This window comes from Manis pentadactyla, chromosome 6 (assembly GCF_030020395.1).
Source record: "Manis pentadactyla isolate mManPen7 chromosome 6, mManPen7.hap1, whole genome shotgun sequence".
Taxonomy (NCBI): domain Eukaryota; kingdom Metazoa; phylum Chordata; class Mammalia; order Pholidota; family Manidae; genus Manis; species Manis pentadactyla.
The window spans coordinates 110867187-110890876 of record NC_080024.1 but is presented as its reverse complement, the minus strand read 5'-3'; the positions used below and the strand labels follow the sequence as shown (position 1 = coordinate 110890876).

At 42.5% G+C, this 23690-nt stretch overlaps 1 protein-coding gene across 7 annotated transcripts in view; it reads left to right on the top strand.

Moving 5' to 3' along the window:
• The window catches only part of PTPRM (protein tyrosine phosphatase receptor type M), an 895627-nt gene that overhangs the window by 843618 nt on the left and 28319 nt on the right, over window positions 1–23690 (top strand). For 4 of the 7 annotated variants that reach the window (XM_036880717.2, XM_057504052.1, XM_036880714.2 and 1 more), the window contains 4 exons: window positions 16642–16758; window positions 21200–21354; window positions 21597–21732; window positions 23419–23568. In XM_036880717.2, the coding sequence (XP_036736612.2) occupies window positions 16642–16758; window positions 21200–21354; window positions 21597–21732; window positions 23419–23568 (558 nt within the window). Of the gene's footprint in view, window positions 1–16641; window positions 16759–17452; window positions 17504–21199; window positions 21355–21596; window positions 21733–23418; window positions 23569–23690 lie in introns of all 7 variants that reach the window. The other 3 variants (XM_057504051.1, XM_036880710.2, XM_036880709.2) reach the window with 1 other exon arrangement.

Below are 23690 nucleotides of genomic sequence, written 5' to 3'. Positions count from 1 at the left end.
CGATGAAAATGGAGCCCAGACACCGACTGTAGGCATATGCCGGAAAATAGGTGATTAGTAAGAAAAGCATGAGCTTTTCAATCAGCTGAGCTGGGTCATTTGGTTATCCATGTGGACAACATTGTTAAAAATGCCTCCTTCATAAAACACTGAAGAGTGACTACCATAAAAAGATCAAAATATAACAAATAAAGCTTTAAAACTTACAGAAATAAACTGGAGGAAAATATTTATGACCCTTGATTTTCTTAAGAATGCTTCAAAGATACCAAAAGTCCAACATGTTAAGAAAAGGATGGGGAAACCTGTCTTAAAATGCAAAATTTTCTGTCGGATAAAGGATATAAGTAAGGTGACAAGATGAGAGGGGAGATATAGGGGACCATATGTTAAGTATAAAAACTTACAAAGTAATGTTTAATGTGCTAAAAATATAAAAACCATTTATGTCCTTCTATTCCTCTCTGCTGGAAGACAATACAGAGGAGCTGACCCAGAGCCTGGGTGCAGGTACCTGGCCCCACCACAAACCTTTCCTCTGAGCAGGGGGCATGTGTGGCTCTTTTAAAGGCTAAATGAGTTTCTACCTGTCTGGTGGTTAGAGAAGTGCCTGCCCCATTGAGGACTTAGTGTAGTATCAGTGTAACCCTTACTTTTGAACCAACAAACCAAGACCTACAGTGGTGTCTATCATTATTACCTTGTTTTTTTCACCCCAAATTGACCTTCTTTCACTCTGAAAGCAGTAATGACTCTTGAAAAAAAAAGATTTTCAACTTCACCAGAAAACATGCTCCTTTAAGGGAGGAGGCAGCCATACAAATTATTTCTCTCTCCCTGGCACTCAGTAAACACCCAGAGAAATAAATGAATGAGAATTCTCCCAACTTAGTGTCAGAGAACAATGAGCATCTGCTAGGGTAACTATGAAATAGCTAAGCTAAATATTCTATCTGCTTTCCTGTCCTTGGGTTTCTTCCCCTGAAAGGTAATGATTAATTCTGAATCCTCCATTCATCTCACAAATATTTGTTGACTGCGTATGAATTGTAAGGAGAAAGAGATATCTGGAGACTCCTTTCACAAGACTTTACTTCCACAAGGACTGTATTCTTTGCAAGTAATTCACCACCTCAAATTTTATATATTTGCACTGGAGCACACTTAAAATAATCCCATGGTAAATTATTTTGAAAAACTGATAATTACTAAAAATAACAACTACCACTGAATTATTTAAAAATAAAGTCACACATGTATTTTTTGCTTAATTGAAATTTCAAAGCATGCCATCTCCAGACTCAGTGACCTAAGAGGTACACTATTTTCACATGATAAGTGCTTTTATTTTAAGGAAAGATCAGGACAGCATGGTCTTTGGCTAAAAGGGCAAAAGAAGATTGTCCTATAAAGTACTACAGTAAATAAATAAATAAAATCCCATACATTAAGGTCCACTGTCTCTTGGACGTGGCACATTTTACAAGGATCCATGTTTCATTTCAAGTTACCTGCTTTAGAAGAAAATACAAAAGGCCATGCAGTTGTGGTCTCTGTTCCTCCTAACAGACACTTGGACTCCTCCCATACTGGGTAGCTCACTGTTGATTTTTTTGGTGGAAACTATTCCTTCTCACAAATAACCATGGAAATTCCAGCCAACAGTGTGCAGCTGAGGGGGAGATGGGGAGCAGGTGTCAGGTTTACCCATAAATGGAAGCCCATAGGCTTAAAATAACTCAGTAATTTTAAGTCTGGTAAGCGTTTTTGTTTTTTTTTTTTCTTTTTTCAAATCCCTCCAAGTCCTTATCAGGTTTGTGGGGATGTGGTAAGCTGCGAAGAGTCCTCACCTGCCTTCCATCAACCCCTTGCATCAGTCTGCTTTCAATTAGTAATGAAGTTAATGGCATCTCTCCTTGAGATGTCTGGCAGGATTTGGGGGTTTTGACAAGAGGTCACATTCCCTCTGGAAAAGGGTACTAACCTTATTCCAGGCTGTTTCCCATTGTTAATCCCACACATTTGTTTAGAGATGACTTCCCCATTTTCTATGCTTAAAAACAGCATCAAGCCAGCAAAGAAATCAAAACGACATAGTTTTTAAAGGCAAAGACTTATCTACTTGACATGCTTACTGCACACAGTGTGCCCTTCATGAATTAGGCATGACTGAGGCGGATGCCTGTTTGTTTACACAGACTCACTGCCGGTTCATTAAGTTGGAGCTGGGAGCCCACTTGCCCCTGATTTTTGCCCTGAAGCACTCTGCATTAGGCAGCTGTAATTGCCAGTGTTGAAGCCACTGGGAGGCCATCCCTGTCCCAGCACCTGGTGCAAAAGACGCAGGCGCTGCACTTCCCGCCAGCAGGGTCCCCGGTACATCTGCCAGGACCTGTCATTATCTAAGACTTCCTTGTCACCAGTGTGCATCCCCTCTCAGCCCATGTGTTCTGGGAAGGGACCCTTGTCAGTTTTGCTGGCACCTGCCCACAGCTACACACCTGGCATTAAATTGCGCTGAAATGTTTTGTGATTGTTTTCCCTCTTTAATGAACCCACCTGAGGGACATTTAGCTCTTTATCCAGTCGCCTGTTTCCCAGACATTCCCATTTACACTTTGTGTGGAGACTAAGAAACTCTCTTGTGTTGTTGTACTAATCCATCTGCCAAAAGTCTTATAACCAAATCTGCGGGACTCCCAAAGGAGATTTTTGCACCAGTAATTTAAGCTAATGATTTCTAAACATATTTAGTCAGTTTTATGAAGACCTCATTAGAATGTGACAGTTTATTAAAAATCCAAATGTGGTCTCGCAGTCATATGGGAAAATTATTTTTGAGTTGACTTGAATAGTTCTGATAGCAGGTGATAAAGTAGTTTGGAACTAAGAGCAGTAGAGACCAGAGACATTTATCTCGTTAACATACAGGATGGGAGGGAACCACCTAAATGGATGCTTTAAAGATTATTATCTACCCAGAGATTTTGACCTATAGTTCCTTTCTCAACATTCTTCACTAAAAGGATAACAAAAGAAAACAATTTAAGATGAACAGTAGACATCATAATTAACTTTACAATTTGCATGCAAGGAAGGTATATTAAGATTCCAGGTGCCTCTGTCACATACAATAAAGAATATCTGCTTTTCTACAAAAGCCACCAGATCCAGGATCAGTGGAAACAGCAAAGGAGAGGCAAGATTGCCCCATTATAAAATGTGGAAATCTTGCCTAATAATAAAAATAACATAGGTAATATGTAATAGTACAAAATAAAAATAGTATTTTTTACAAAATCTCTTGTTTCAAGACATCAAACTCAGATGTGAAAGGGTCACATTCTTCTTATAGACATTGCTGAAATTTTTCCATCCTGAACTCTCACTATTGCCTTTCACAGATATTTTTAAATGAGCTGGATATTAGGACTGGTATATTGTGACCTGGGTAATTATAGTCATAACCTTTGATTAATATGCAATGAACATTCCTCACCATTTCAATCTACTGTCAGTCATTTCAGTGATCATTTATAGGGTAGCTGATTCAAGCCTTACCTCCCTCCATAACTTTAATACAAAACTGGGCATTTATGGGGGATATGTAATTTGGGTGTTATTTGGGGATGCTGATAAAGGAAGAGAACTTGAATTTGAACCAAAGCTTCTACCGCTATGACCTAGCATGATGTAAAGGCTATTACCTAAGAATGAGTATCCATCCCCCACCCCATGGAAAAAAAGGAAGAGCGGGTTTAAGAAAAAGGCAACACAATTCATTTTGGACATGCCAAATTTGAGACTCTGAATGAACAAAAATGTGGGACATTCCAGAAAGCTCGAGAGGGCTATGTGAGCTGAAGACAGAGAGACCCCTGTTCCTCTGAGACTGGAGAACAGAGACAGATGAGGATGCAGTTAAATAATTTAGCCAAAACATAAACAACAAGCCTGGAACAGGTCCCCCTCCTGATGGTGTCCATTTTCCTGGTGAAGATAGGAGCATGGCTGCACACTGACAGACTTGGGGAAATGGGGAAGTAGTTATTTTAGGGAGACATCAAGAACATGGGTGAAGGGGTTGCCAGGAGCAGGAGCAGACATGCTCTTCTCTCAGGTAGAAGATAAGAACAGTGGAAGACACAGGTGAGACAGCGATGGCAGCAGGACCTGGGGGCATAGGAGTCCTCACAGAATTTTCCCTGGCATGGACAGGTGACCACAAGCAGGGTGCAGTGGGCGTTCCTAAGTGCACTGTAAACCAACCAGTTCTTACCTCAGTTAACACATCTTCAAAATGAAGGGAAACAGGCCAAATGAACTCCATGTTTATATGGAGAATATTTATCTGTTTGTTGTTTACGATTTTAGAAAGAGATCCATTTGAATAACAGATGCATCCATCTTAATCCACATGGCCCAGACCCTCTTGGCCTTCACTGTGTCTGCCCTGAATCCCAGCAGTAGGAGGAAAGTATGGAGTCCAGATTTTCAGAAGGGAATGATTAAGAAGTACATGAGTGTCACTTCCTTAGGAGAAGGCCATCCACTCCTATTTCTTCTGCACTATTACATGTGCACTTTGCAGACGGTCCAGAGCAGAATATTGTAGTGTGTGAATTTGAGTTCTAAGGAGACAAATTCTGTCAGTGTTCTATCTATATTTAATGTATGCAGATCATAAAGTTCATAGAAAACTTTTCAAAATGATATAATCCGCTTGCAGTAAACCATGATTTGGAGAGAAAATGTTCATTTCAAAGTTCTCAAAATTGCCTGTAACAACCCACTAGTTTATCAACTGCCACAGTCAGGCAATCTTACCTTCCAAGCACATTTCTGCTCTTTAATCGACGATCAACAATACCACATCTGTTCCTGCATGCGGCAGGAGAGAGGTCCTTGGGGAGAACGTGGCTCCTTTGGCAAACTCTTGCAGTCATTTAAGAGAGATATCTGTGCACACTCCACTATATTCTCTATAACTGCAAGTGTGGCTTTTGCATCTGAAAGAAGATGCCCTTGTGCCCAGAAATAGTTATTTTACTTCCCAAATCAATAGAGAATCATCATTGTCGCTTAATGTTCATCAATCCAATTTGGATAGCAAATCTATTTAATTGAAAGGTAAACTGTGGTATAAAGGGCATGCAAAAGTAGGTACAATTGTAAAACAAATTCAATTAACTAAGAAACACTTCAGTGACTAATAAACCAGGTGGGGATTTTGAAAAATGTAAGACTAAAGGATAACAATTACTCTCAGGATAAAGCAAGGAGAAATCCACCTAACTTTGTCAATCTTACTGAAGGTTTATTAAGTGCTTTAAATTGAGTACTAAGTACTGCATTTCAAACCTTAAAGTAATGAGGTTTCCTTTATCAAGTTTCATATATGTAGTGCTGACACCAAATTCTGCCTTCCAGTCATTTACAATCCAATTATAGAGGTATTACATACAGTTGTATACAGGAAGGAACATAACACCTTTGGGTACCATTTGCCCTCCCCTACTAGACCACAGGCCTCTGAGCAAAGACCAGGTTATTTCATCTGTCAATCCCAAAAGGCTGGACACCCAGTAAGTATTCAAAAGTATTCAGTGAATGTTTTTCAAGAGGTGGAAGAATAATCACAAAGGAACATATAAGCTAACGCAAAATAATTTACTTCATGCAAGGAAAATTTGTTTACTGCTCTTACTGTGATTTTTTTCTCTGTTAAAGAACAGACTAAAGTCACACATAACATGGCCATTAGAGATGTGAGTGAAGTTCACTACAGCTCTGTCTGATATGACAGAAATGTATCTACGTTTAGCCTACCTAATTAACCCTTTTGTATTGTCTTGACAATTCAGCCTAATCCACTATGTCCCTTGCAGAAAACCAAAGTCTTTTTATTCAAATATGGATGAATTTTACATTAACATTGGGGACAGTTTTTTATGTGCTATAAGTCACCTGACATTTTGGCGTCACCATCTCTATACTGCCCTGGTGGAAGGATATTGCAGGACCAGAGCAAATTTTTAGTTCTGAATAACACAGTGAGCTCTGCACCCCAGGTGCAGGTCAGCACCTTAACATCTCTACGTTATGCTTTTATGGTCCCCACTGTCAGCCCTGTCTCTTGCCCTCAGTAGACACTCCTGCTGCTTTGCCACAGATGCCTGGCTCTGGAAAATCCTCATGCCCATCTGTGTCTGGGCTTCCTGTATATTCACCACTTCACGGGACTGGACTCGGATGCTCTGTTGTCTCCCTTTGTCACCTCTAATTTTATCTGCCATTTTCCTCGGGGTGCATGTAGGTGGTCACCTGCCTTAGTGTCTGTAAAGTGCTTAAGAGGGTGGGGGACCTGAACATGTAGCAGATGGACAGGCACACCTGGAACAAACGCATCCCAGCCCAAGAGTTTTATTGCACAGCCCAAGTCTCATTGGTACCTGCTCGGGCAGCGTGCATCTGCAGTTTCTTGGCAGTGCAACCACATGCAATATGGGATGGTCCCAAAGCTGTGATAGCCCTCCCCCTTTCTGCACACATGAGCACTTGAAAAATGGGTTTTTCCCCACTTTGCACACTGCAGGTATAAATATCCTGTTCTAGAAAAAATTTGAAAAACGGTAAGTGATGTCTTATCTTGAATGCAGAATCCTTTTGTCCCTTCTCTACTTTCCAAATCCCTAACTTCATCTTCTGAGGCCCTGCTCTGCCTTTCCCTGAAGCCTTGGGGTTATCTAGCCAAGTAAATATCTGAGTAAATGTTGGCAGCCTTCCCAGAGAAGGGGGCCAAAGAAGAAGAACAATCCAGTGAGCAGCTTTATAGTCCACACACAACTTCTTTCAGGTCAACCAAGTGGCAAGACATCAGTATGTCTAGTTTAACCAATTAAGGTATTAAGTAAAGCATTTAATTAGGTAGGCTAACAGGCAACCAGAATTCACTGCCTCAGAATGTTTTCTCTGAAAGCATCTGCCATACATTTCAGAACAGAGTAGGACAACAGCTTATGGCTTAAGCCACCATCCCATTTATCTGGGACCAAATTTCTAGCAATTGGAACATGGGACAGTTCTGGACACTTCTTTGATATAAAATCTACCCAAAGAACCCCCTCCCACCTGACAAAAGATATCAGTAAAATGCCTCCTTATCCTCTAAACCCCAGGATCAAGGAATATGCATTTGGGTAACTCTATTTGGAAATTGTGGAGATGCTGCTGGATTATTGAAATAGAATGTCACACAGCCAATAGTGAGTCCATCAAGTAGAGATGAGGAAGCTCCCAGCGGTTTTGCTACTTGCTAAGAGTTACTAAAAGGAAGCAGAGTCTGCAAGGGAAAAGCTAAAGAGGTCTGGTGACATGAAATGGGGAAACATTACCCTCAAAAGGGCATTTGGAAAGTAAGGGGAGAACTAGATACTTCAAAACCCAACTTTGTATTCACCTCTTTTAGCTTTGGGCTGTCTACTTTGAAACAGAAGTAGCCGTTATAACATAAAATTCTAGATCAAGAATATTTTGTTCTAGAAAAGGACGGTACATTCATCATCTCACCAAAGACAGATTCTTTTCTGATATCATGGAAAAGAGATCCAAAATTAAGAATGAATTGATAGGAGTTTTAATCAACTGGTAGAATCACACACTTGATGTACTTAGGACTAGTTTTATAATGCACAGTCAAGAATTATGCAGGTATTCTATTCATGTCACTCTATTCTTCAGAGTCTTTGGCTTTGTTTAGCAATTCCTGTGATAACCTAAAGAAGTGGGCAATACAATGGGTGAAGGTACTGTGACTCAGGGGACCAGTGCCTTTTGTAAATTCTTTCATGCTTCCTTAACCCCTAGAGCCGTGTACCTCCCCAGAGTGATTAACTGGTACAAGGGTACACCTCAGACTATCTCAGAGGAATGTAGCCTAGATTAGTGTTTCTGAAATTAAAGTTCATTTGCTTCCTGATCCTGGTATAGACCTCAGATTAGGAGCTGTTATATCAATAAAGCACCTGGTGCTCCATATTGTCAGTTACTTCCTTCTTAATAAGAGAGGTGCTGACACAATGGGAAAATGGTCCCAATGGCAGCTACCGTCTGTGGGCATTTCTCATGTGATAGCCAAGGTGGTCGGTCTTCAGACCCTCACAATGACCCTTTGAGGCAGGCACTATTGTTATCCCCATTTCCCAGATAATAAACTGAAGCTTTTAGAGATTAAGAAACTGGTCCATCATGCAGGTTTCAGCCCATGATTGGAACTCTGGAACCCCACTCCTGCTCACTATGCTATATGGCTTCAAAGAACCTCATTCTATAGTCATGTAGTCAGATAACCCTCAGACTTGGAATGATTTTAATAGCCATTTGGTCTACTATCCTCTTTTTAAGATAAGGAAACTGAGGACCAGAATGGTTCAGTGACTTGCACAAGATCACCCAGCTAGATTGCAGTACAGCTAGAATTAGTCCCAAGCCTTCCTGCATGCCAGCCTGTCCTCTTTCTATTACACCATGCTGTGCCATGACTAAGTGTGAGTTCTTAAGAGAGTTTGGAAAACCTTCTCTACGATGGTCCTTAAAAATAAGTTATTCCTCTACCTAGCAGAATGTGTGTGTGTGTGTGTGTGTGTGTGTGTGTGTGTGTGTGTGTGTGTTGCAAGTAGTGAATGGCATTTTCAAGAATATTTCCAGGTCTGTAACTAAGCCAGAGAAGTCACATCCTAGACAAGCCAGGAATCTCAGAGGATCCAGGTTTCTGAGTTTATCTGCTCCAGGAGCCCTGAGGTGTATGGTGATCAGGCCATCCTGATTCTGCAGGCAATAGGCCATGGTCTCCCAAGCAACTGGTGCTAGAGATGCTGTTGCACACACCTGGGAAGTCAGTGCTCCTAGCCCCCGCATCCTGCTCCTCACACATGCATCCCCACATCCCATGGGCCCTTTGCACTTGGCAGCCCATCCCAGCCACGCAGCTGGACCAGATGCAAAAGCCCTAGAGTGGCTCCAAGGATTATGTACACTCATGCACACTGAGAACCTAGTACCCTTTTAAAAGGTTGGTCCTGCAGAAATCCATTTCCTGGGTTCTCCCCCTCTTCCTGTATACTTACTTTCTATCCCAACACCATTCCTATTATTTTTAAACATAGCACCAAAGAAGTTGATCCAAGGCAGTGTCAGAAGCAGCTGGAGAGCACGAAACAGGAACTGTTCCCTACTGCTGTGGGGAGGACCCTCTCTACTGACAGTCCTCCCCACGCAAGGACTTGGGACCACTCAGGCTTCCCAGGGATGCCTCTGCCAACTTCCTTGATCTAGAATGCCCTCCCCTTCCACCCACTCATGGAAACTGCACTTCATCTTCCTGGTCTCATCTGTTATATAGTCCTCTTTGTGAAGCTTTGAGTCTCTTTAGAATTACATCCTTTCTTCTGACTTCCAATAGCAGTTTTCATTGTAGTAATTTTAGCAAACATTTACTTGTGCCAAACATGTTCTAAGAGCTTTACAAACTAGAATTTAGTTAAATCTTCATAAAAAAATTTATTATTATCCCCATTTACAAATGGGAAAATGGGGCCACAGAGAGGTTAAATAGTATGTCCAGGGTCACCCAGTTAAAAAAACACAGACACTGTGGCTCTAAGGAATGTACTCTTAGCCACTAAGCTTGCCTCTCATTCTGCCCTGAGTTAGATTTACCTCCACATGGAGTAGCAAGAATGGTTCTGCGTAGATCTGAATTGTTACCCTGATACATGCGAAGACTGACAATGAGAGAAAACATGCATCCTTTTTCTCAAAGATGCATCAGATATCACTCTAAGAAATGCCCCATATTATGTACCCCAGGAGATACAGATATAATGTTGTTATTGCTCAGAAGATTTCTGAAACTCTTTTTTTCAGAATATTATTTGGAATGTGTGGCATGCACTTTTTATTGTCCTCAGTGGTGGCAAGTTTCCCTCCTAAATTTTGGGAAGGCTGAAAGTCAAAGCCAAATCTACTGGATAAGATGGGAAATAGGCAGTCTAGATAAATGTGTTCCTTGAAAGCACTCATGCCCTCTGACAGAGTTGGGTAAGACCCTTTTAATTCACACAAGGTAAGATAGAAATGTAACAGGACAGATTTCTTATGTAAGAGGGTCTGTAAGATGATGTTTAAAATTCCACAAGAGGAATCAGGCCATGTGTTTCGTTATAGTTGATGAAAACAAACGTTTTGGATAGGGATGTGACCTTGTGTGTATTATAAGTATTGTCCATTGTCCATTAATTAATAATGTTAGTATGCTAATCAATATAGCAGTAATTACTAATTAATACTAATTAATGGGTGCAATTGGAAAACCAGAAGCCTTGTGGGGATAAATTAGATAGGAGTTTGAAGGTGCAAAAGCAGGAGTGACTCAGGCTATGAAGTGCTTTTCCAAATTCAAACCATCCAGACCTCCAGAAGCTCTTGATTTAGTGCCAGTATTGAAATGGTCTTCAAGGGAGGCCTCAGGGCCAAATGAAGCAGGTCTGGAAGGGAGGAATTCAGAAACCTATTATAAGGCAGAGCCTTTACCTAAAGCCTTTCTATATGTCTATATTATCTCATTTAATCTTCACAAGCTCCCTAAGAAACCAGTGCTGTTATCCCATATTATGTATGAGAAAACTGAGGCTCAGAGGGTATATCACTGACTGCAACATCAGAAGTTAGCAAGAAAAAGAAAGAATACATGTCCATCTTACTTCATCACAATAAGACCAAAGCAATCGTATTTTCAGGCTATTTAAATGAGGAAATGTTTTTACTGCTGTGAGAGCACTATAAAAAAATTTTTTGAGATACAACAAATCTGTTCTCTTGGAAACCTTCCTGGCAGCTGCTCTTGGCTGGGGTTCTTTCTGGGAACTGCGCTTCATAGCAGTATTTTTGCTTGTGCTATCCAATATCTCCAACAAAGCTGTACTCAGGTGGCCCCAAAGACAACTATTAATAGAACTGTGGTCACTCGCACTTTGGATGTCTTTTATTAGGAAAAATAAGTCTGTTTGAAAACCTCTTGACAAATCAGCATGTGTGACAGCACCCTTTCCTTTCTCATCTCTTCTACCCCTCCCTCAACAGTTGTGTTCATTAGATCCCACTGTGGGTTCCCAGTTTAAGAGCTAACATTCAACTCTTAATCCTTCCTAATCATGGGTTTCTCAGCAAAATAAGTCCTTGGACCCAGGCAGAGTGCACATAAGCAGACCTTCACATTCTGCCCAGGCTCCCACCTGCCAACTCTGGGGTTGGCCATCAGAACACACCAACAGAAACGTAGTCATTTATGATCCGGGACAAAAAAGAATGATAGTTTCAGAGGGCGCTTTTGCCCCTCCTGCCCCTCTGCCTCTCCTACCCGCTGTCAGCTCCAACAAGGCCAGGTAGCTAAAGTCATATCAAGGCTTCGCCCTCGGCACTGGTTCCTGAAGCCAGACCCGGCTGGACTAAAGAGACCCCATGTGCCTGGAGAGCCCTTCAGAGAGCCTTGCCCTCGGCCAGATCCTGGCTCTGCAGCCTCACCCTTGCCACCACTGAGCTTCTTTATTACCAGAGCAAGTCACTTGCCCACCCTGGGCCTGTCTTCTGTCACTTCACTTTAGGACATGAGAACTGGAAGGAATGATGAGCGGGGAGGTGGGCCCAGCCCGTGCTGGCTCCCTTCCCTCAGGCCAGTCACTTGGGAGAAGGGAAAGGAGAAGGGAAGGCACAGCTGGGAGAAGGCAGTGATTCCAAGCAGCCAGATCCAAGCATGAAAGGCTCATGCATGGCAGTTGTAATGATCTTGAAAATGAGTGTTTGGAAACTGGCTTTCCCTGTGATCCCTCACAGCTCTAGTATATGAATCTCCTCCCTGCAAATCACAGACACCATTTCCTAATTTCCATAGAGTTAATCAAACCACCCTAGTGGAAGGAGGGACCTGCCAACGGCTCTCAGGTCTTAGTCCCCTGAAAACAATTTGCAGGGGAAAGGAGTGAAGAAAGCTCCTGAGTTTCGCTTCTTTTGTTTTTGCCTGTGTTTTCCATCAGAAACCATGCATGGTCCCTCTCTTCCTTCTCCAGGAAACCCTGCTTCACCTCTCCAGGTGCTTAGTGGGTCACCTGTAGTCCAGATCACAAAGTTATCACTTAATAATAAAAATAAGAATTTTCCTTTTTTTTTTAGCACCTACAAGAACCACCCACTGGGGTTCCCAAACTCATCTGCACTTTGGGGTTGCCTGGAGAGCTACAAGAAACTATTAAAGCTTCTGGTAGTTTCAGGCCTGGAATGCAGCCTCGGCTTTGGAATTTAATAACAAACCCTCAACCCCCCAACCACCCACCCCAGCAAGTGATGCTAATGTGCAGACAAATTTGGCAACCCCTGAGTTAATCTTAGAACCTTCTGATTTAGGAACTACAATTATCCCCTCCTTACAGATGAAGAACCAGAGGTCAAGCAAGTTTGAATGACTTACCCAAGCTGACGTCAGCCTTAATGAGAGAGCCAGACTCTGCAGCTGGGTGGTGTTACCTAAATCCTTGTTTCTCAGTGTGTGGTCCACAGACCCACAATCTCACCTGGGAACTTGTCTGAAAAGCAAATTCCAGGGCTGCACATAATCAGACCTACTGACTCAGAAGCCCTGGGCTGAGCCCTGCTTGTTTTAACGAGCCCTCCAGGGGATTCAGATGCCTGCTGAAGTTTGAGAACCACCGCTCTAGAAATTTCAGGACGCCCTGATGCTAACAGTAATGTGCTGCTAGCCTGGGAAGCTCCATCCCACAGGGGTCCTCTGGCTTTATTGTACCTGGAATCATCTGGGCTGCTAATAGAAATGAACCACCCCAAAGAATTATTTTTCAGACAGTCAGAAATCCTGGAATCATTCTGCTTTCTACACTGTTTCATGTTTGTGAATTGTGAAGCCAGCAACATCCCCCACCCCCGTGGTAATCTGGGACTGCATCGTGCACCCCTGCAGCTCTCCTCAGTGATGGGCAGGCAGCAGCATTCAGTGGCTGGTGCCTGATTATAGCAAATGGCACCAGTGCTGGGGCACCCAAGTAATTAGATGAGCCTGTTACGGGCCTCGCTTTCTGGGATGGAAACTGTTGCCTTAGGTGACTAGCATGCATGGGGGGCACAGCCTCTGCCAGGAGCTGTGCAGGTAGAACCAGGCTGCAAGGGGCAGCCAAACCAGGCACAGGATCAGAGGACAGGAGCACCTGGGTCTGCGGTTCCTGGGCCCCAACAGGCACCCCCAAACCACTGGTCTTAACATCTCTGTATGCAGACCTTACAGGCGAAGAGGTGACCCAAGCCCCAGACTCCCCAGGCATTGAAAGACTGCATCCAGAAGGAAGCATACATTCCTCTTCCTTTTTTCTTTTTAAGCAAAATAATAACTTGACACAAGTCCAAGCAGTTAAAAAGATATTAGAAGGAACACAATTTAGTACGGTTTTTAGTTGGCTTAAAACAGATGTGGCAAACCGTTTCAGGATATTCTGGGAATTGAGATGGAGAGGGCGGGATTGGAAGGGGCTCGTCGGCCTCCCCTGGGCGCGCCTTCAGCCAGGTGCCTCAGCACGGAGAAGACCCTTCCTCAGGCGCGCTCTGGAAGGGAGCAACCGCCACGCGCTCCTGCCCTTCCTTCACCGCGCAGACGAGGCCTCCGGGCCCCGCGCGGTCAGCCCCGTGCGCAGCGACTCGGCGCAGCCGCGCTTCTTCCCTTGTTCACTTGCCCCTCTGGCAAAGCCGCTGGCCCTTTTCCCTCGGGGCGCTGCATCCTGCGGCCCAAGGCTAGCAGAGCCTAGCCCGAGGGGATCGTTAGAGCAGCCCCGACCGACCGGAGATTCCAGGCCTTCCATACGTGGCAGGGCTCTGGCTTCCTGTCTCCAAGGCGCTGAGGCCCCTTGCACGCAACTCTGTTGAATTTGGAAGGGGGAGGGTTAGGAGTCTAAAACAGGTGACCATACGCTGTCTCCTACGTCAATTGCTTTATTGAAAGTACTTTAATAGGTATTTATTAAAGATACCTTATTAATAAGATACCCCTGATAGAACACAAGATGCAAGCGCGGGTGTTCTCTTGTAGTTTTCAGAGAAGTAAGTACATGGGGTTTTGAATTGTATGTTCATCTCATCAAGAATTGTTTGATTTTCCAAGTACATATATGTACTCTATTTGTCATTTCATATCTATCCACCGCCCTCTGCTTGCATAATTGAAATTACAAAAAATTAAAACAAGTCTCCCAAAATAGAGGAGACCTCAGTACATACATAAGCATCTTTGTTAATTAACATTGTGAGAAATCAGACATTCTGTAAGTGAATTTAGGATTGCTATTAAAATAGCCATTTCCACAAATATGCATGATTTACTGAGATTCACTGTACATCCAGGGAAAAAACTGAACAACTTATAGGTCTCTCTTATTCTGGAGTATTTTAGATACAGCACAGATATCCATGATTTAATCTTTGAAATATTATAGGTAAGTGTAATATTTATAAATATACTTTATAAAGTCACAGATAATGTTCCCATGAGGAAAAAAAATAAAGATTCCCAAAGGAGACTACAAATGTAATGAAGGCAGGGATTTTCTTATTCTTGGGTGCCCCTGTAGATCTCTACCTCTTAACGTGTCTGGCTCCCCTCCTGCCAAGTGAAGGTACTAAAACTTACACAGAACTGCAGTAAATCTGCTGCCAAAAAGTTTCATAAGGAAACAGCTAAGATAATGAATGACCAGCCACGAACCACACTGGTAGTATTAGTTCCCAAAATGTTCACATTCTAGGAAAGGCCATCTTAGCCCATTTCTGTAAACTCTCCCAATCTAAGATTTTCCTTCCTACACTGATCCTATGATGAAATTCAGTTCTACATGTATATTTAGTGTGTATAGGACACAATGGTGGATGTTACAGAATTTGTGGAAATCAGCAACAGAACATCCTTGACATGCTGGCAGGTTATAAGCAGGAATCAAGCAGTGTATGGAGGGGTCAGACTAGTAGAACAAGCACGATTTATCAGAGATCAGAGACAGAGAGCTCACATCTATAGAGAAAAGACTTTGGAAGTATATGGCATTTGAGATGTACTTTGAGGAATGGAAAAAGCTGTCATCAAGGAAGGTATAGGTGGGAGGAGAACATTCTAGCAAAAGGAATGGCATGAGTAGGAGTGTGGATCATGAGGTTTTTTTGGGGATCGAGGCAAACCACTTGCCTTTGAACATGAAATAGATCCGGATAGAAGGGAGGGTAGTAAAAGATATGGTGGAGAAAGTTTGTTGTGGCCAAATTTTTTAAAAGGTCCTTTCCTGCCAGACCACTGTTAATTTCTATTTAATTTCATGGGCAGTAGATGGAAACAAAAGCTTCTAGAGCAGAGCGAGTAAATGCCACTGGGATTATACTTTGGAAGGGTTTTCTGGTTTGGTATGTGTAGCATGCCCATTCAGGAAGTCACCGGAGCCTGAACTAAGCTGTGACGGGGGAATGAAAAGCTGGAAGGCTCATTTGAGAGATATTTTAAGAACACTTAGACCTGGCAGTTGGTTGGGTTCTGGTGAAGGAACCACCAGGTTTTGTGCCTAGGTGACTGGAGAAATCGTAGGTCACTAACATAGGAATCAGGAGAAGGGCATTTGATGGGGACAAAGAATTCTCTTTTAGACATATTGCCTTTGAGGTGCTGGCAGGGTACCTCTAAGGGGAATGCCCACAAAAAAGTTAGAAATCAATTTCAGCACTTGGAGAAATAGGGCCAGAGGTACAGAAGTTCATCCATGGAGGAGCGGTGCCAGAAGCGGATGAAGCCATCAGGAATTCTGCTAAGGGCAGAGCGGGGGCACAGCTCCATGGCCCTGCCCAGCCTCCGCCGGCTCTTCTCACAGCCCAAGCTTTTGCTGATGGCTGGAAGAGCTACAGGACAAAAACCCAATTTGCCAGGAAGGACCAAGTCTGGCAGATTTCTTCTGCCTGAAAAATCCTGAGATTAGAGGTTTACAGTGTAAGGAAAGACTGTGCTCATATTTTATAAAGTTTAATATATTGAATTGACTTAGATTAAAATGAATCTGCGATTCTAACTTGGGAAAAACAGAGCTACTTTCTTCTTCAGGAAAAAAAATTTCCAATCTTTTCTATTGGCTCTGATTTCCTGCTCACTCCTCAAAAATGTTCAATCAATTTCTGAAACTAGAAGGAATTTAAAATTCAGAGGAGCCAATATTGCAAATCACTTTTTATAGTGTAGGTTTCCAGGCCATTTCCTGAGTAGAGATAAACAGGAAATGAATGGCTACTGTAACTTGGATATTTGCAGTATAAATAAAATTTGTTAACTTTAGACCATTTTCCTAGGCTTTTCTCCTTCCATAACTCAAACTTTGTTTTCTTCTTGGGAGAGAAAAACAGCATTGGTGATCTAAAAAAATAAAACTTGCCCTTGAGTGTATAGCTTTAACTTCTGTTTGTGTGCAGGTTTTACCCTGTAGATCCTACTGTGACCGTCATTTGGGGAACTCCCCCACCAAAAAAAATCTAAACCCTTCATTTCTTTTGTGTTTTCTAAAGGTCAAATGCTGCAAATACTGGCCAGATGACACAGAGATATATAAAGATATTAAAGTTACCCTAATAGAAACAGAACTTCTGGCAGAATATGTGATAAGAACATTTGCTGTGGAAAAGGTAAGTTCTTATGCTGCTTTGAAAAGCTATGGTCAGATATTAGCAGTACTCGCCTTATTAATTTATTTAGAATAATTTATACATGGTCACGCCTGAATGCAGGTAGGTTCTATCTAGTGATTTCTCAAGACTGCATCTTACCCTTAGATTCTGTAATAGCTCAGTTCCATCTTTGAAGCCATTCATTTCCATTTCATAAGAGTCTGTATTTGCAGCTAAACCAAAAGATAATGCCTATCTGTCTATTTCCTTTTGCTCTTTAAGCTGGTTGATATTGTGGAGCCCTTCTCTCTTCCTTGTTCATAGACAGTTTGATAAGTGTCCTCCATGGTTTATGTCCATATGGGTTTCCCAGTGCTGAGTTAGTGTCCATGTTGAGAGACGGGTCCTAACTCCTCCTGGAATCCCTCTGCTTCCTTGAGGCTTTTCAGGTCTGTGGTTTCATAGGGGCTGATGGGTTTTCCAGGCAGAAGTAGCCTACCTGGAAACATAAGTAGACACAGGATACTCTTGCATGAACCAGCTCCTTCATTCATACTCACTCCCATACTGGTTGTAGCCTTTTGTATTCACTGGTGTTGGGTCGTGAATGCTGTCCTTCGGCTCTGTTCTGCCTCATCCCATGTGCATGGATGGGGAAGCACTGTAGGGTGTAACAGGGAATTTCCTTATTCCCCTCTTTCCGCTGACATAGGGAGGGGCCGGAAGTGAAGCAAACTGCAGTCCATCCAGAGAAGTGCCACAGGTAGGCTGTGGGGGAAGTGGAGGTGAGGTGGCTCAGAAATGCTCTGCCTTCCGACTCCCATCTTGCTTTTGAAGGGGACACACAATTTTGTCTCCAAGGTCCACAGACTTTTCTATCAAGGGCTGATTTTCCATAACTGAGCTCTGCACTGGACATAGCAATTTTGTTGTGAATGTGTCTAATGAGAGTTCTCATCCATTTAATAGTAGCAGGTCCCTTCGGACAGCCTGGGTTATAAGTGGACTGCTGGGCTGTCGGCTCTGGGCCTTCCTCTCAACTTTATTCTCATTGCACCTAAATGTACTTTTTGAATTAGCAAGACCAGTTTTAGGAAATCAGGAAAATTGCAGCATGTGCTTATCGGCTCATTTACCCTGATGTTTTGAAATCCCTATCCTGGTTTTCAAAACCATATTTGTCATAGAATCACAAGGCTGAAAAGATTTTATTTTAATCTGTTTCTCATACTATTTAGCATTTTTTCTTTAGCCTGTCTTTTTTTAATAAACAGACAGGAGTCTTGGAGACTTCAAAGAATGTGGAGTTCTGGTTGACTCAGTTCTTCAAGTTCTGAACCTCACACTTTGATGTCAGTGTTTTTCCTCCTTAGGCCTGATTGGGGGAAAAATATGGAGGATTTTTGTTTGGCTCTTGGCAAGAACACTCATGAATAACTGCATTAAACCAGATAGTGATAAAAGACTGTCAATATGTTTTCCTTTTTTAAAAAACTCATCCAAAAGCCATCACTTAAACATGAAGTTCTTTGAACAATTGTCAGCTCTCTAATAAGCTGAAAATGCATCTCTGTTACTAAAGGAGGAGTTTGTTTGTTTGTTTTGCTCCTTTTTTTAACCTCTTATTGTACTCTCCTACATTCCCAACTGCACAGAAATGTTTCTGAGATACCCAGTTATTTTAGTCATCAGACAACCAGCGAAGAGGTGGTGGAAAGAAGGGAAGGATGAGGAACTCATTAAGGCATTTGGGGAAATCAAAATGACATGTTAGTCATTTTCTAACTGGGCAATTGGAATCTTTAAGGAAAACAAATCATTAGTATTTCTGTGGAGCACTTCTTGTAGGGCTTAAGCTTACTCATTAAAAAGGAAAGAAAGAAAACAGTCAAGCCTGTACTTTGAGAGCAATTCTGATTCTATTTTGAGAGCATGTTGCATCAAAGGACCTCAAGGTGGAAAATGGATTTGGACTGTATTCTGCAAAATAAGCAGGTGCGTTGCAATTTGAAACTGACAAACTCCTGTTCTGCAGGGGATTGTCATCTTTCCTTTCCCATGTAGCTAAACACCTCAAAGATACACAGATTTTAAATAACATAAAGTGTCCATCAGGTCAGAAGGAAGACAGCTCAGAAGTCTCCATGGATCTAGGCTGTCTGGTGAACTTATCCCCATCTATCCTGGCAGACAGGAAGTTGGCAGTGGTCACCAAGTTCTCTGTCCCCAGCAAGTGTCTGGGCCTCAGAGCAGTGGGAAGGTGGTCCCGTTGTTTCAAAGACAGACCATCTACTTAGTGACTCATTCATTCCACAGATAGTTATTAAACACCCACTCTGGACTCAGCACTATTTTATGTCTTGGTTTCTTCCTTCGCCTTGTAGTACATGGCAAATAAAGTGAATATTACTTTTTCATATAACATTAAAACTTGTTATAATGAAAAAATAAAAAATGCAATTGATGTCAATTTGGGAAATTTGGGGGCTGTGATCACTGATAACATCTATAATTTTTCCCCAAAATGTATTACAAACCATGAAAAGAAGACCTGCTATGTCAATGAACAAGAATGAGAGTGGGCTCAGCAGAAATTTCCTTTGCTGATCTTGTCAGTAGTTAACATACTCGAGGGTGGAGGTTTATTTTGGGAAAAGGTTTTCTGCATCCCAGAAACTGAAATTTACTTTGCTAATGAGTCTGAGAGAGGTCAGTTGGTGGCCCATCTCATGAGAGATGGAAATTGGGACTTGGAGATGCTGGAGCTGAAATCTAGCAAGGTTAGAAGGGGAAGTTCTCAAAAAATTTTTAAAAATTAAAAAAAAAAGAAACTGTGGGAGAAATAAATGTACTTTGGTCCTTTTTGGAGCAAATAAATATTTATTACTGGCTTTCCCACTTCATGGGACGACCCCTGCCCCCAATCATCATAGTAAAGCCAAGGGAGCTGTCTAGGTGCTGGAAGGGAAATGCAGCCTCCACCATTGGTCTTCCGATGGAGACCCTGGGACTGACCAAATATTACCATGGTTTCAGTGATAAGCAATGTGGGCTCCTAACCACCAAGTAATATTACTCTGGGGCCACAAAGCATATTTAGCAAAGCACAGAATTGATTTATGAATCCCTAACAGCTTAATTCCTTAGTGCTTAAATTCCACTAAAGAATAGCGTGATTTTCAAAGAGAAATAAAGCTTCAGCATTTGTGGGTAATTAAACTAAGACATATTAACACACTAATAACAAAAAAATTCTTATCTTAAAATCTGTAATGGTTTGCTCTTCTAGTCTTCCAAAGCACATAGAAATTCTGAAGTTCTCTGCTCACTAAGTATCTATGAGCAATGACTGGTGGTGAATGTGACAAGGTTAGTGGGTGTTTAATGTTAAGATATAATAAGACTAAATCCAAGGCCTGATGCCAAGGTAGTATATTCAGTAAATAGTCATTGAAAGAGAGAAAGGAGAAAATAAAACTTGACAGCATATTTGCATCCAGCCTCAATTCTAGAAGTAGTTTGGTTTTCAAAAAAAGACTTGTTTTAAAACATAGTCTTAGTACATAGGCTCATAGTTAAGGGGGGAAAAACTGATGGATGTAAATCAACTTAATTATTCTCAAAACAAGCGTACATTAAAAAAAAGAAACCTTAAAGTCTGTTCAGTGGTGGGAAACCCTCCCTCTTCAATTTACTGGTCTAATACAGAAGTCCAGCAGAAATGTCTCTTGATTTCTATGTATGTTCTCTGGCATGCCTGGTCCCCAAAGCCAGCTGTGATGGCCGCTTGGAGGCAGGTGTGCTGTCTTCACATCCTGCGGCACTGGCACCAGGAGTCCTGCCTGGAGCGTTGGCTTTGCTTAGGGTGTTGGTGACTGGATGAGTGGATTCAGTGTTGACCCAAGAAGAAGGGAAACCTAACAAATCTACGTGCAAATGAAAATTAGTTCTGTGGCCTCTCCAGCTGGAATGCGGCCCTCATTCATTCCTCAGTGGTGTTCTCTGAGCATCCACAGTGTGTGGGCTGCTCTGGTCCCCGGTCCAAATGCTACCAGATGAGAAGTGCTAAATAAGGCCTGGGCAGTTCAGCCTTGAGTACACAGATACCCTTGAATTCCTTCAGGTCCCTGTTCTGGGCCCATTTCTCTGTGTACTCGCACCTCCCACCACAAGATCTAAATGACAATGTTCACAGGGCTACTTTGTAGAAGGAATTCCAAAGAATCATGTCCATTTGCTGCAATGGCTCCTGTAAATTAGCATCCACCTCAAACATCACCTCCTACCTGTGGTAAGGCTTTCAAAGTGTGTGTTCAACCTAAGAATGACCTTCTTCCCAGCAATTCATTTTCCCAGCACTAAACTTGCTGACCGCTCAGGGGTCCTTGGCACTTGCCTGGGTGCTCATCATGTATTTCCCTTTGTTCTCTCCTGTGCTGCACTGGCCGACTTGTGGCAGAGAGGTGTCCATGAAATCCGAGAGATCAGACAGTTCCACTTCACTGGCTGGCCAGACCATGGGGTCCCCTACCATGCCACAGGGCTGCTAGGATTCGTCCGGCAGGTCAAATCCAAGAGCCCACCCAACGCAGGCCCGTTGGTGGTGCACTGCAGGTGAGCTGCGCCCCCGAGGCTCTGGAAGGCGGTACAGTGGGCCGTGGGCATGGGGCTTGGAAATGTTCTGGCACTCTATAGAAATGAGGGTTGCACAGCACAGTGATGGTGCCAAATGCCACTGACTTGTACACTGTTAGTGGTTCATTTTGTTACATGGATTTTACTATAATAAAAATCTGGAAGAAGGGGCAGCAGCACAGGGCTGCCTCTGCCTCCGCTGACACCCCCCTTGTCACCAGTGCTGGTGCAGGCAGGACCGGCTGCTTCATCGTCATCGACATCATGCTGGACATGGCAGAAAGGGAAGGCGTGGTGGACATCTATAACTGCGTGCGGGAGCTGCGGTCCCGGCGAGTGAACATGGTGCAAACGGAGGTACTGCCGGTCCCACCCACCTCCCAGAGCCAAGGGAACAGAGGTGCCCGCAGCTCACTCTTCAGAACTCCCCAGAAGAGAAAGCGATGTGCCTGACAATCTCTCTTTCCTCCCTTCCCTTCTCCCTGCCTGCCTTCCTCTTCTTTTTCTTTCATAAACAAACAAAAAAGACATGGGGTCTCCCAGACAACAAAATCTGCATCCAGGAGCCTAAGGTGGCCCATGCTTCTGTGTGTCAGGGCCCACTAGAGTCTCCACATTACACATTCAGGGATTCAAACCATTTCTTTGTATCATGTCTTTTAAACTAGCTGGCATCCTGGGCCAGACTACTCCTGAGAATAGCCAGGCGTTGCCCAAGAAGCTTCAGGATAATCTCTGTACATTTTGTTCTTCTCCTCCTGTCCCTAAAAACCCTGCCCAGTGAATGGCAGCATATGAATTTGCCCATTTTGTAGAAATACTCCCTATCAATGAGCATTTCTGTAAATTAGGCTTTAATGTCCATCAGCAATTTACAGTTTTTAGAAAAGTATTATATCCTGCCCCTAGGAAATTCATAATTTTACTAATAGTTGATTGTGTTAAGCAGGCATTATACCCACCACCTGGAAAATGATTTATGAATTAGAATGAAGAATAAATAAAAATCCTTACATTTAGATTTTTGCATTAAAGTATACAAAAGCCACTGGGAAACCTAATTCCATGTTTTAACTAACATAAAGAAAAAGAGCAGAAATTTAAAATGCTATTTTCATGGTCTTTTTTCTTTAGAAATTTTTTGTTTTAAAATTAATAATGATATCTGTTTTTTTAATGTACTTTATAGTTTCCCACTTGAGCTATTTCTGAGATGTTGTTTAACAGAGCTGGGGTTTTTTGAGGATTGAGAATCCTAGTTGTAGAAATTAAAGTTAAAAGTAATGAGACTTTTTGCATTTCATGTAACTAAAGATCAATAATAAATATGATAAAACTTTGCTAATTAATTGTAGGGCAAGTCAGTACCAGTTCAGAATGAGAGGGCCCATTTTTAAATTGTGGACTTACATGCACATACATGTACGCACTCTTCTCTTGACATGTAAGGACTTCTATAAGTATCATATTAATTAATGTTTCAAAACAAGTAGTTCTAAGTGTTCAGAACTGTTTACTTTTATAGTGATGTCAAGTTCCCCTAGACCTTCTTTGCACTGTTAATTTGGTTAGAAAATTCCTCTTGCCATTATGTACAGATAAGATTCTGCTCATTTGCTCATCTGAAATGTTGAGTTCCAAACCTGTGGGATCAAATTGCAGAGGTAGTTTGGCTACAGTTCCTTCAGCATCACAGTGCTTGCTCTGGTATACATCAGTGTCTGAGCAGTTTTAATGCTTCTGGTTGAGGCCCTGTTTGTCTCTTCCTCCTGTTTTACTCCACACATGGCCAGTCAGGAACATGGCAGCCATCCCCCAGGTCCCACAGTCTGGGGAACAGGGCTGCTGGTATGGGAATAGCCCTTCCCCTAACAGTCGTGTCCTTATACCTCCTTATACCTGGCTTCTCTCTGTTGGGAGCACAGTGTGTGTGGTAGACCACCGTTCCATCATCTCGGCCAGATGGGACTGTCTCCCCTCCTTCTCTAGTTCTCGAGTGACCTTGGCTTCTCTGTTGCTAACTAGTCCCATCTGCTTCTCCAGGAGCAGTACGTGTTTATTCATGATGCCATCCTAGAAGCCTGTCTTTGTGGAGACACCTCAGTCCCTGCTTCCCAAGTTAGATCTCTGTATTATGACATGAACAAACTGGACCCACAGACAAATTCGAGCCAGATCAAAGAGGAATTCCGGGTAAGTCATGCTAAAAGGGGAGACGACTGGCTGGGACTTTGCTCCTTAAGAAGTATCTCAGAGTCAGCTTCTGAACCCTTGAGCCAAAACAGGTTGTCTCAGCCCAAGTGGCATTATTGACT